Source organism: Esox lucius, chromosome 11 (genome assembly GCF_011004845.1).
Source record: "Esox lucius isolate fEsoLuc1 chromosome 11, fEsoLuc1.pri, whole genome shotgun sequence".
In the NCBI taxonomy this organism is placed as follows: domain Eukaryota; kingdom Metazoa; phylum Chordata; class Actinopteri; order Esociformes; family Esocidae; genus Esox; species Esox lucius.
Genome location: NC_047579.1, coordinates 14,562,768 through 14,577,223, shown reverse-complemented (window position 1 = coordinate 14,577,223; position 14,456 = coordinate 14,562,768). Strand labels below are relative to the sequence as shown.

Sequence of the window (14,456 nt, the reverse complement as noted above, 5' to 3'; positions counted from 1 at the left end):
GCAACGGGGGGGAGGGGCCAAAGCGGTGCTGAGATTCTCGCTATCAAATGTGCTGACAGACAAATTCCCTCTCACCCGACTATCTCAGCAATGCAAGGCTGCTGAAAGACAGTGCCCCTTCTCCTGCCTTCATTCTTCCCCACGTATCCAACTATCCATACATTCCTGTCCCATACCCCCTCCGGTTCCTTTCAGGCTCCGGGACAAAATTGAAAGACGGGTAATCAGTAGTGTTCTCCATTGTTTATTCACAGGGCGTGACATCATTGAAATATATTCCAGACAATCAGCTGAATAGATGAAGTGATGAAGGAACACTGAATCCCAAAAATCCAATTTCATTGACTGTGCTAGTATACTATTAACAATGCAAAAAGCAGAAGTATCTGGAGCTCTTGGAACATAACACAAGGCGTGGCCATCTTTTTGAAATGCTGCTGTACTTAGTGCTGGGTCACACAGAATGCTCTCATGAAGGATCTTGTGCTGTCGTTTTTTTTTCTTGCTGAGAAGAGCTCTTGCCTACGAGACAGAACCCTGTGGAAGATGACAGACAGACTTTATAAATCATTACAACACTGTACATAGCTAAAAACATTTGAAGTGCCTGTTTCCTTTTGGAACGTTTGTGTCCAAAATGTTTACTTAGAGTTATGCTTTTTCATTATGTTATCTTTCCAATTTTCCACTTGCTTTAGCAATGTAAACAAATGCTTGCCATGCTAATAAATCCCTTAAATTTTTAACTGAGAAAGAGACAGAAAGGATCAAAAAGGAGATTATTAACAGAATATTAAAGTTAATCAGATGTGTCAAGAAGCTAAATGTAGATAACTTCTGTTAAAAGAAAAGTAATCAAATACTTATTGTGAAAATAGTTCAACGCCATATCTTTGAAATCTGCTCTCTTTTCAGAGCAGACCTCTTTTTGGACAAATTATGTAGTGAAGTAAATCAATGTTTGGCAGTAGGAAAAAGGCAAGCATCTGGTTCCAATAAGAGATGTTCAATCTTAATAACAGAAAGTTATTTTCAGATGGCAACCCTGATACCAATTGGCTGCAATATTTCAACTCCACCTGCATGAAGGCAATCAGCCACAAAAATGTACTTCATAACTGACCTATCAAGAATTTATTCATATTTTTCCTTTATTCATTCATCCACACATTCTGTGATTCTGTTGACTGGCATTTCTCAAACCACTACCTTAGCAACGAGCTGGGGCTTCGGTACTCCTAGCCAATCACAGAGCTGGTTTCGGTGAGTCCTCACTGTGGCAATGTCGCCAGCCCTGTAACCAGATGACAGAAAAGAGTTGAGAAGAAATTAGATCAACAACCAGCAAACACCAGAACATCAATGAAAAAGAAAGGTCAGGAAGACCACTTCAGACAAACAGAACTAACAGTGAAACGCAACATTTCCACAATATGACAAATGACCTGTTCATAAAAGCTAGTAGCTTACATTTTTAGAAAACTGTGTTTAGGAGGTTAGTAAGAAGCAAGTTGCAGGGGGACAAAAACGTTTTCGGCTGTAAACCTCCGATAAAGACCATTTGAAGTCAGTGCTTTTCCTGTTCAAATAAGGGGACTTACAGCGGTGTGCTGAGAGACCAACAACAAACTGCACAACTGATCACATCTCAGAAAAGCGCTGACCACAGGGCGTTTCCAACATTTGTGTATTGACAGCTGGGAGTGTGACACAAAGAGAGGTTTCTATAAAGTCCTGTCTGGATTCCACTGACCAGTCGGTGTCGCTCAGCAAGTTCATGACATCTTCCATCACGCTGGGGTCGATGACATCGTCGAAGGTCAGCAGCATCTCGTACATCTGGCCAGCAGTGACCTTTCTGATCTGGAGGGGGAGAGATAGCTATATAAGATGCAAAACAAATTTTTACAAGCTATTTCAATAGCCAACAAATCTCACTGGTTCAAGGGTAGTCAGGTGTGAATCAAAAGAATGCATTTTTTTTACACACTTTTTTTAAAACAAGTCCTTCATGAGCTACATCAGGTATGTTTGGCAGAGAGAGATCTAAAACATGCAGGGCGGGGGGCCTCCAGGAGCAGGGTTGAAGAACACAGCTTTAGAAGGGCCCGAGCCTTGGATAACACATTAGGACTACCTGGCCTGGCGACTCCTGGTTGTCTCTGTCCAAAGTCCACCTGGTTCTATTGCAGATTCAGTGGCTGCCTGACCATTCCTGCTTTTACTGCCCACAGCCCAACAGGTCCTCCCTGGTTTTGTCCACCTGGTTGTGTTGCTGATGTGGATTTAGCCTTGAGACTCTGGACAGAGCTGTCCTGTATTTATTGACCTGTCCTGTATTTATTGACCTGCCCTGTATTTTCTGATCCGCTGGTCATCTGAATATGCTAATATTTCTAAGAACACAGGCTATAGTATTTACATTTGTTTATTAGGCCCTACAAAGGAAAATTACACACCACCTAAATTATTCAAAATAAATCCAATAGAATTTAGTTTTCATTTTGTTCTCATTTTGACAATGTACAAGGTAAAATATCAGACATTATCAACCAGTTTGCGCTGATCAAAGGAAATGCAGTGTATTATTCAATACATTTTATTAGTAAATTTGATTAGCAGAGTAAAAGGATGATTTACAGTAGCCTACACTGTCACGGTGCCTCTTGTGATCACCTCCCTCCGGGGAAGCTCGACTACATTGCTCTCTGTCGCCGGGCCTATCAGCCACCATCATCCATTCTTCTGTCTGCTTCACCGCATTCACAGAACGCCCCAGACTCTCCACTGTTACCAACACCTGTTCCTCATCAGATCACCCCAGACTTCCCATCATTACTCACACCAGATCCTCACTACTACAGCCTATAACTGCCCTTGTGTTTGTCTGTGTCTTAGTGGATTATTGTCTGATAGTTATCCGTGTGTGTTCATTGTTTTTATTGCCTAGTGTGCTTGTTCCTTTGTATCAGTTCTAGCCGTTTCGGTCTTCATTGCATTATGCATTTCACTATTCAGCTTAGTAAACCCTTGTTTTACCATTCATCCTGCGCCTGGGCTTCTTGCTCACCACACCGTGACATATACAAATTTTTTTAATATATTCGATATGCAGAGTAAAAGGATGACCAAAGGATGACTTACAGTGGTGCCTCACAGTGTGTGGTCACTGTTGGTTCGTTTCTTTTTTTTTTATGCGAGCAGACATTGGAGGGGGCGGCTCATCATCAGAACCAGATGAAGACCCAACATCCGACACAGTGATTTCACCCTAACCCTAACCCTCCACCTCATCTAAATCTTGCAGCATCTGCAACGCTGTCAGAGCTTCGAATTTCTGGGTTCGGTTTGCCATTGTGAACTAAACCCTGTAAATTGTGTCTGACTTGCTCACCGAGTTCAGATTATATACAGTTTCTACCCTCATCATCATTCTTCAGTAATATGCAAAGGTGTGTCTGGGTTGATCAGGGGGTTATCACCCATTCATCCAATGACATCATTGCTATTTCATTGCTATTCATTAGATTAGACTAGATGAGGAATTGAGGGAAAGAAAGAGTGAGGAAGAAAAGGTACTGATACTGTCTTCAACTCACTAACTCACCACAGGGAAGGGGTGACAGAGACACTAACTCACCACAGGGAAGGGGTGACAGAGACACTAACTCACCGCAGGGAAGGGGTGACAATAGACTAACTCACCGCAGGGAAGGGGTGACAGAGACACTAACTCACCGCAGGGAAGGGGTGACAGAGACACTAACTCACCACAGGGAAGGGATGACAGAGACACTAACTCACCGCAGGGAAGGGGTGACAGAGACACTAACTCACCGCAGGGAAGGGGTGACAGAGACACTAACTCACTGCAGGGAAGGGGTGACAATAGACTAACTCACCACAGGGAAGGGGTGACAGAGACACTAACTCACCGCAGGGAAGGGGTGACAATAGACTAACTCACCACAGGGAAGGGGTGACAGAGACACTAACTCACCGCAGGGAAGGGGTGACAGAGACACTAACTCACCGCAGGGAAGGGGTGACAGAGACACTAACTCACTGCAGGGAAGGGGTGACAGAGACACTAACTCACCGCAGGGAAGGGGTGACAGAGACACTAACTCACCACAGGGAAGGGGTGACAGAGACACTAACTCACCGCAGGGAAGGGGTGACAATAGACTAACTCACCACAGGGAAGGGGTGACAGAGACACTAACTCACCGCAGGGAAGGGGTGACAGAGACACTAACTCACCGCAGGGAAGGGGTGACAGAGACACTAACTCACTGCAGGGAAGGGGTGACAATAGACTAACTCACCACAGGGAAGGGGTGACAGAGACACTAACTCACCGCAGGGAAGGGGTGACAATAGACTAACTCACCACAGGGAAGGGGTGACAGAGACACTAACTCACCGCAGGGAAGGGGTGACAGAGACACTAACTCACTGCAGGGAAGGGGTGACAATAGACTAACTCACCACAGGGAAGGGGTGACAATAGACTAACTCACCACATGGAAGGGGTGACAATAGACTAACTCACCACAGGGAAGGGGTGACAATAGACTAACTCACCACAGGGAAGGGGTGACAGAGACACTAACTCACCGCAGGGAAGGGGTGACAAGACTAACTCACCACAGGGAAGGGGTGACAGAGACACTAACTCACCGCAGGGAAGGGGTGACAGAGACACTAACTCACCGCAGGGAAGGGGTGACAGAGACACTAACTCACTGCAGGGAAGGGGTGACAATAGACTAACTCACCACAGGGAAGGGGTGACAGAGACACTAACTCACCACAGGGAAGGGGTGACAATAGACAAACTCACCGCAGGGAAGGGGTGACAGAGACACTAACTCACCACAGGGAAGGGATGACAGAGACACTAACTCACTGCAGGGAAGGGGTGACAGAGACACTAACTCACCGCAGGGAAGGGGTGACAGAGACACTAACTCACCGCAGGGAAGGGGTGACAGAGACACTAACTCACTGCAGGGAAGGGGTGACAATAGACTAACTCACCACAGGGAAGGGGTGACAGAGACACTAACTCACCGCAGGGAAGGGGTGACAATAGACTAACTCACCACAGGGAAGGGGTGACAGAGACACTAACTCACCGCAGGGAAGGGGTGACAGAGACACTAACTCACCGCAGGGAAGGGGTGACAGAGACACTAACTCACTGCAGGGAAGGGGTGACAATAGACTAACTCACCACAGGGAAGGGGTGACAGAGACACTAACTCACCGCAGGGAAGGGGTGACAGAGACACTAACTCACCGCAGGGAAGGGGTGACAGAGACACTAACTCACTGCAGGGAAGGGGTGACAATAGACTAACTCACCACAGGGAAGGGGTGACAATACACTAACTCACCGCAGGGAAGGGGTGACAGAGACACTAACTCACCGCAGGGAAGGGGTGACAGAGACACTAACTCACCGCAGGGAAGGGGTGACAGAGGAGTAGCAGCAGCTGGAACAGAACCTTCACCCGGACATTTCCTTGGAACTGGATCAGACCACAGAACCTACGGGAGGACATGGGAGAGAAAGGGTTAGGGTGAGTGTGTTAGCGTGTGTGTCTGTGTTCATGGGCAGTCTGGCCATATGGAGAAGGAACTTCTTGTATCAGCTGTCTAGGTACCTATGACTTTTGTATTGTCTGAATAATTTCCACTGTAATTATGTACTCAAGCCATGACAAAGAAAGCACTGTCCTCAAACGGTGTTCAAACCAGTTTGGAAATGTAGAAATGTAGGCGTAGGTGTCAGGTTTAGGGTAGGTTCAAGGCTTAGGTAGAGGGTTAGGTGCTTAGGGTTAGGTTAAAGTTAGGATCTGTAAAGGGCAATTCATTTTGACGTCCCCTGATTCTAGCAGAGTTAGACATGTGTATGTGTGCGTGGGGGTACAACTCACACAGCGATACAGGAGCGTAGCTTCTGAACGTCCTTGGACTTCTTAATCTCATTCGTACAGAGAGCCAGGAGGTTCACACAGAACGGATGGCTATGAAGAGAGAGAGGAGTAGGGATAAGAACACAGCCTGAACTTGCTGAGTAGGAAGAGAAGATGCCTTTTGGTTTCCAGTTCAAATTTTGCTAGACTGTTCCCATCACGTAGTGTATCAATATGCTCTTCTGTAAATAACACTATCAACTCATGCAAAAACGGTAAACAAAAACTAAATTGAACAGAGAATGAAACAGAATAAATGAATAGTAATAAATATGGAACATACTCCTGTTCTGTGGTGAAGGTGTCAAAACAGGCCCTAGCCAACATCTGATCCAGCATCTTCAGGAAGGGGATCGACACTCTGCAGACAGAACGGAGAAACACAACGAACATACTAGCAAGGCTCAAGACACGGCCACCTGTAAACGCCCTTTTGCTGCCATCCATTAGCATTGTTTTACAATTTTTTGTTTAATAGTCCCTTCAAACATTTAGCATTGGTTAGCAACTGAGAAGTGTTTTTTAATTTGTCAACAACGTCTCTTCTCCGAAACCTTTCAAAACAAAAACGTACAAAGTTCATGGGATTACTTAGGCCAATACATTCTTTTTTTGGACATCAGGATTTAGTGGTAAACAATGTCAATAGTATATAGATGAAAATCGTACTTGGGACATATAGAAGAATCTTTATGGAAGCTGATTCATAGAGAGGGATTAAACCCACAGACACAGGAACTCCATTAAAAGCGAGAAAACAAATCTTCTTCATCATCCCCTTTGTGAGATCGGAGACTCTTGATGACATAAATCTAAATGAACTCCCCAGTCATACAATAAAAATGTAATGGAAAGTCCATTCCTCTTTCTTAATTCTCAACAGTTTTAGCTTTCTTTGATTGAGAAATAAATATGAGCTTTTAATTGGGGCGGACAGGGCAGCCTGATGGCCAAGAGCGCTGGGTCAGGAATCAAAAGCCCTGTACCGGGGCGATGCAGTTAACCCAAACTATGGATGTACAAATGATGTATTTTTCCCAAAACAACAACATTTTGCAGTTTTAACATTTCATATGTTGTCTTTGTACTATTTAGAATGAAATACAGGAACAAATGATTTGCACTTGATTGCTGTTTTTATTGCAATTATGTCACCGCAGCTGAAAACTGTTCTGATCAGAGAAGCAATAAAACTGGCTTTTAGACTAGTTGAGTACCTGAGACATCAGTAATTGTGGGTTCAATTAAAGGCTCAAAATGTCCAGAAACAAAGAACTTTCTTTGTTGTCACTCTATTCTTGTTCTGAGAAATGAAGGCTATTCCATGTGAGGAATTGCCTAGTTCAAAAAAACATATGCCTCACAGGTACTAGCATGCATGGCAGCTTAATTAAATAGAACCCACAAAATAGCGGGTCAACAGTGAAGAGGTGAATGCTGGCCTTCTAGGCAGAGTTGCAAAGAAAAAGCCATATCCCAGACTGGCCAATCATTTAAAGAAAAGGCTAAGACAGGCAAAAGAACACAGACACTGGACAGAGGAAGATTGAAAAAAAAGTGTTATGGACAATCAAATCTAAGTTTCAAGTGTTTGGACCACAAAGAAGAACATTTGAGAGACGCAAACCAAATGAAAAGATGCAGGAGGAGTGCTTGATGCCATCATGGAGGAGGTAATGTGATGGTCTGGGGCGCTTTGTTGATGGTAAAGTGGGAGATTTGTACAGGGTAAAAGGGATCTTGAAGAAGGAAGGTTATCGTTCCATTTTGCAATGCCATGTCGCACCCTGTGGATGGCGTTTGATTGGAGCCAGTATCATCCTACAACAGGGCAATGACCCATAGCACAGCACCAAACTATGCAAGAACTATTTATGGGAAGAAGCAGTCAGCTGGTATTGTGTATAATGGAGTTGCCAGCACAGTCATCGGATCTCAACCCTATTGAGGTGTTTTGGGAGCAGCTTGAACGTAAGAAGTGCCCATCAAGCCAATCCAACTTCAGATCACCTCAACAAATTGACAACTAGAATGCCAAAGGTCTGCATGGCATTAATTGCTGTACATGGAGGATTCTTTGATGAAAGCAAAGTTAAGGACACAATTATTATTTCAACTAAAAATTATTATTTCTGACCTTGTCAGTGACTATATTTCCTATTAATTTAGCTATATTTCCAATCAAACTCATTTCAGGTATGTTTTCATGGAAAACAAGGACATTTCGAAGCGTCTTCAAATGTTTGAACAGTAGTGTATGTCAACCAAGTCTTTGGGAAGTCTTGGCGGAGTTTGAAAGGAAACTGAGGGGGCATTTCTCCATTCTCTATGTGGCGGTACATTAGAACAATCTGGTTGTTTAAAGTAATTTCGTCAAAATGTATGAAATTAAACCCATATGAAGGGAAAATGAAACAAGTTATTATTTTCAATTCAGCCCTTTCACTAAGAAACAGAGTTTGTGTCAAGTCACTTTTCAAACAAGACGTTACCATTATATCTTTCAAACAATGTAATAACAAAAATCCATATGTGGTTTAAAAACCTTGGCATCACTTCAAATAACACATTTGTATTTTAATATTTTACATTCTATTGAATATCTCAGTAAATGCCTGGATTAAATTGACTTTGTCTGTAATTGTTGAATTACTGTACTGCAATACCGTCATTATTTGGGGAACCTTTGAAACACACAGACCATCTTTCTCCAGTCATCCATTTTTTGCAGCGTTGGTAAACAAAGAATAATATATTACACTTTATTATTATTATTTTTTTTTACAGTGGTCTGTTAGATTGAGACTGACTAAAGGGTCTTGCCAGAAATGTGTAGCATATTATTTGCATTTTAAAACCAATGAAACCGACAATCAGTTAAACCATTCTTGTTTACGAGAAGTTGGTGTGTGAGGAAAAGGTGTGTGTGTGTGTGTGTGTGTCTCGGGGCGGTGCTTACCTGTCATTTCTCAGGTTGTCTCTGAAGACGCGCAGCAGAGTTTCACTGAAGTGTCCCATTGCGTCCGGGTCCCGCTGGATCAACATCAGGTGGTCGAACAAAGACTGGGAGGAGAAACGCACCTGGAGACAAAACCACACATGAGACAGAGACGTGCCAGCAGATTTCTGTCTCGGCCTGTCCATCATCATGTTATAGACAATAGCTCCCATAATGGGGGAGGCGGGGGAGGTTGGGGAGTTAGAGAGGGAGATACACACATGGACAGTCAATTCAGCTGGACTGACATCCTATTATGCAGTCAACTTTAGACAAAGAAAGCTGAAGCCCACCAGCCTAAAAGTCTGTGAAGAAAAACCAGAACCCCAGCAAGAATAAAAACAAAATATGATATTACCACACCGTTTAAAATTGGGAACGTTTGGAATGACAGTGTGTGAGAAACAACACTAAGCAAACATTTAATCTAAAAAGCCCATCACTCTACAAGTCAAAAGGGACTTCTTTTCCTATACAGCACACAACTTTTGAACCATGTTTGTACAAAAAATGGACTAGAAAAGTAAGAGAAGGTTTTCCAGGATGGTGCAGGACGCTTTATCACTTGGGACGCAGTGTGTGTGTGAGAACTAACTTGGTTAAGCTAGAGATATTCCCTCAGAAGTGTGTTTTCTTTTATAAGACAGAAAGGGGGAGACAGCTTGAGCAAGAGAGGGAAAGAACAATGTGAGAGAGAGAAAGAACAACGTGAGAGAGAGAAAGAACAACGTGAGAGAGAGAGAGAGAGAGAGAGACAAAAGGAGAGAGTGGGAGAGAGAAGCAACGAGCGGGCCGGGCCAAATCACCTCCCAGGGAATAGGTTTACAGGCGGTGTTGGCAGATGACCGTAACTTTACCAACCAAACAGCGCCTATTAAAAACCCTCAGCTGATCTTTCTACACTAACTCTGCAAACACCGGGCTGGGCTAAAAATAAACCCAGCCACTACAAATCACTGCCAGTGTTAAGCATGTCCCTGCAGGGCGGCAGCCACACCAGAGGGGTTGGCTTTCACCGGGCCGACTGGGGCCGAGGGGACGGAGAGACCCGGGGCCCACTGGGGCCGAGGGGACGGAGAGACCCGGGGCCCACTGCGGCCGAGGGGACGGAGAGACCCGGGGCCCACTGGTGCCGAGGGGACGGAGAGACCCGGGGCCCACTGGTGCCGAGGGGACGGAGAGACCCGGGGCCCACTGGTGCCGAGGGGACGGAGAGACCCGGGGCCGACTGGGGCCCACTGGGGCCGAGGGGACGGAGAGACCCGGGGCCCACACTAAACGGGAAACTGTGGCCTTAATCTAGCATTACTTTCTACCAGGGACACTATTTCACCTTCTGTCATGGTCAAATGTAGAGCGCTGGTTAAATACTGTCGAACTGAATATTGGCTTCGTATAGCAGAATGGGACTGACCGGGCCTGAGAGAGGACTGACCGGGCCTGAGAGAGGACTGACCGGGCCTGAGAGAGGACTGACCGGGCCTGAGAGAGGACTGACCGGGCCTGAGAGAGGACTGACCGGGCCTGAGAGAGGACTGACCGGGCCTGAGGAAGGACCCTTCAGAGATGCCACATTTTAAAACTTTGTTCTCCTCATATGCTTTCCACCTTCTTTCATAGCAGTGCATCGACGTGGACGCGCAGGCTTGACAATGGGCAAGGAAAGACCAACACCAGCCCTGCCAAAATAACTAAAAAACAACTCCAGTTCAATTTGTTCTGGATGACTTTGGATCTTTGTTTTGGGTTATACGTTCTTGTTTACAGGAAGACAGTGGATGAGCTTCGGGCTGATGTCAGGAGTGTGTTTCAACTGCCCAGAGACAGTGGTGTTGTGGAGACCGAGAAGAGAATGAGAGACAGAGAGAGCGAGCAGAGATATGACTCCTCAGTACTGTAAATACCAGCTCATTAGATGAGCTCCAATGCCCTCTGTTGGCCAAACGACTTCAAGTGGAGAGTAGAGCAGCCTCAACTGGGGTAAGAAACATCTGCAACATAATAAATTCCCTGGTGCGTTTATACTCCAACCAGGATCTCCGGGCAACCAGATAATTTATTCAAAGGCTCCGAGTCCAACTGACAGGCCAGTTAGAGATGTAGCCTCTACCAACACTCACAGCCATTGCTGTATTGGTTGGCGTGTCAGGAGGAAACGAAAAGCTTGTTAGTTAAATACAAGACTACACCACGTTCCTAATTATTATGCAAATCGGAATGAAGTGTCATAAACATTAAATATTTAGTTTTTCAATCAAACATGGATGGTATTGTGTCTCCGGGCTCTTTGGATCACTGAAATCAATCTCAGACACCTGTGATCATTAGTTGTCCAGGTGAGCCCAATTAAAAGCACACTACTTAAGAAGGATGTTCCACATTACTAAGCAGGCCACAGGATTCAAGCGGTATGGGAAAAGTGGAAAATGGAACAAAGCAGAACCTCTCCATAAACTCACAAGTTCAATGGATGCAAGAATTGTGAAGGTGATATCAAAGAAGGGGTCCTATGTGAACATGTAACTTGCCCTGTTAAGATGTGTTTGATTGAAACAGCTTTTGATTTCAGTAAATATGACCTCAAGTTCAACAGATGACCATTTTCAGTTCTTTACAACCTATGAAATGTTTTGCAACCCTGTTGTTCTGGGTTTTCATTGGGTGGTTTGTTCAGCGCCATTCGACTTACACCCTGACGGTAGATGACACACTGACGGTAGATGATACACTGACGGTAGATGATACACTGACGGTAGATGATACACTGACGGTAGATGATACACTGACGGTAGATGACACCCTGACGGTAGATGACACCCTGACGGTAGATGACACCCTGACGGTAGATGACACCCTGACGGTAGATGACACCCTGACGGTAGATGATACACTGACGGTAGATGACACCCTGACGGTAGATGACACCCTGACGGTAGATGATACACTGACGGTAGATGATACACTGACGGTAGATGACACCCTGACGGTAGATGATACACTGACGGTAGATGATACACTGACGGTAGATGATACACTGACGGTAGATGATACACTGACTGTCATTTGCATCGACTATTTTGGAAAATCAGTGTAAAATATAATTTGCATAATAATTTGGAACGCGGTATACAGTAAAGGACCAATAGTGTGTGGTAATGGCATCGTGGTAAAAGAAGGGCTAAAGATGGATGTTTACAGATTTGGATAGCTACAGACAGAGATCTGCGGGCCCAGAGCTACAGACAACACGCTACAGACAGACGGCAGACAGACAGACGTACCGTAGACTCAGTGAGTCCTCCTACAGACACGGTGAGGCCCAGTAGGGTGTGGTACTGGTACTGGGGCATGCGGAGGAGCTGAGTGATGTGGGGGAAGGCCTGGGACGGGGCTTTCCAGTTCAGAGTCCCTGCCCCTTCACTGAGTCAGAAAAAAGAAACAGTTCAGTCTCTCTGCCCCTTAACTCAGTTACAGAAGAATAACACAGCTAGTTGTGGTCACTTTTCATTTCAATAATTGATGTTTTAAAATAAAATATCAAACTGAAAGAAATGTTAACATAGCATTTGCAATTGGGCAATATGTGAGAAGTGGTCAGGGTTCAGAATACTTTCTCTGGGATCACTGAGCCTTTTCCGGAGAATAAACGTTCAGTAAACTTGATGAGCGTAATTGAATGCCACGGCGTCTGAGTGTACAAGTCAGCTCTCACTGACTGTGACATTCCATCACCACGCCGACAGATCAACATTCACTTAGTCAAAGTGCTAGTGGTTGATTATGTCAAGGCCCCGCCTCTCACAATCTGTTCTTAGTGAAAACATACAGGAGGGTAGGTATCTCCAGGAACAGGATTAGAGTTCAAACCTACAGGAGGGTAGATCTCCAGGAACAGGGTTAGAGATAAATCCTACATTAGAGCAGTCCCCCAGAAACAGGTTTGGAGCTAAAACCTACAAAAAGTTATTTCGGGTACGGGTTTAGAGAACCCAGAATTCCGGTTTTGGGGACTCACGGAGGGAAGATTGTCAACAGCTCCTCTTTGTGGGGGATGTGAGGTACTGGAGGGTGGTCTTTGTGGAGGAGCCGGAGGAACACAGAGCCAGCATGGGCTCTGTAGCGGTCGATCTTCTCCGCTGACTGCTGGGCCAAGCTGCACATCATACCATTCACCCTGAGGAGATAAAAGCAGAGGGATGAGGGGAGGATGAGAGGGGAGGAGATGGAGAATGAATGAGCGGCGTTGAGAGAATATTGTGGTGGAGATATGGAATGTAATAGGGCCACTGTGGTACCTGTCTAAAGGGTTAGATTGCCAATTTTGCCAGAAGCCCAACTGTCCTCTGATAGTTGAAATACCTTGATTAATATTGTGGCCATAAAATGGTCACTCCCCCAGGGCCAGGCTCTTCTCTAGGTTTCTTAATAGATTCCTAGCTTCCTATGAACAGGATTCCCACTCTTAAGTTAATTGTCAAATTCCCTGACTTTTACTAGACATTCACTGACAGAAAAGCTGAATTTCAATGACCTATAATGAATGGAAAAACAAGCAGCCTTTGTGCAGAGCACTGAACAGACAAAAACCAGCCCACGGTATTTTAAACCCATCAATTTACAAGCTTTCTTTACTAGTTCACACACGTTTTCAGTACAAAACTAAGTTTTCACTACTCAAACATACACCAATCAATATTATAAACACTGACAGGTGAAGTGAATAACACTGATAATCTTGTTATCATGGCACCTGTCCGTGGGCAGGATATATTTGGCAACAAGTGAACATTCTGCCCTCAAAGTTGATGTGTTAGATGCAGGAAACATGGGCAAGCGTAAGGATTGTGATGGCTAGACGACTGGGTCAGAGCATCTCCAAAATTGCAGCCCTTGTTGGGTGTTCTCGGTCTGCAGTGGTCAGTACCTATCAGAAGTGGTCCAAAGAAGGAAAAGCGGTAAACTGGCGATAGGGTCATGGGCGGCCAAGGCTCATTGATGCATGTGGGGAGCGAAGGCTGGCCCGTATGGTCTGATTCAACAGACGAGCTGCTGTAGCTCAAATTGCTGAAAAAGTTAATGCTGGTACTGTTAGAAAGGTGTCAGAACACACAGTGCATCGCAATTTGTTGCATATGTGCCTACAAAGGGCACGTGAGCATCAGAACTGGACCACGGAGCAATGGAAGAAGGTGGCCTGGTCTGATGAATCACGTTTTCTTTTACATCACTTTTACATCGTGGATGGCCGGGTGCGTGTGCCTGGATGCACTATGGGAAGAAGGCAAGCCGGTGGAGGCAGTGTGATGGTTTGGGCAATGTTCTGCTGGGAAACCTTGGGTCCTGCCATTCATGTGGATGTTACTTTGACATGTACCACCTACCTAAGTATTGTTGCAGACCATGTGCACCCTTTCATGGCAACGGTATTCGCTGATGGTATTGGCCTCTTTCAGCAGGATAATGTGCCCTGCCTC

General features: G+C 45.1%; 1 protein-coding gene across 4 annotated transcripts in view; it reads right to left on the bottom strand.

The window, feature by feature from the left end:
- Nucleotides 1-228: 228 nt before the first annotated feature.
- tbcd (tubulin folding cofactor D) overlaps nucleotides 229-14,456 on the bottom strand; it is a 75,884-nt gene continuing 61,656 nt past the window's right edge. For all 4 annotated transcript variants that reach the window (XM_029123625.2, XM_013131261.3, XM_013131263.3 and 1 more), the window contains 9 exons: nucleotides 12,998-13,156; nucleotides 12,264-12,402; nucleotides 8,944-9,065; nucleotides 6,268-6,345; nucleotides 5,946-6,035; nucleotides 5,469-5,556; nucleotides 1,754-1,863; nucleotides 1,210-1,294; nucleotides 229-537 (listed from right to left, as the gene is read on the bottom strand). In XM_029123625.2, coding sequence (XP_028979458.1) covers nucleotides 523-537; nucleotides 1,210-1,294; nucleotides 1,754-1,863; nucleotides 5,469-5,556; nucleotides 5,946-6,035; nucleotides 6,268-6,345; nucleotides 8,944-9,065; nucleotides 12,264-12,402; nucleotides 12,998-13,156 — 886 coding nt within the window. In that variant the 3' untranslated portion in view covers nucleotides 229-522. The remainder of the gene's footprint in view (nucleotides 538-1,209; nucleotides 1,295-1,753; nucleotides 1,864-5,468; nucleotides 5,557-5,945; nucleotides 6,036-6,267; nucleotides 6,346-8,943; nucleotides 9,066-12,263; nucleotides 12,403-12,997; nucleotides 13,157-14,456) is intronic.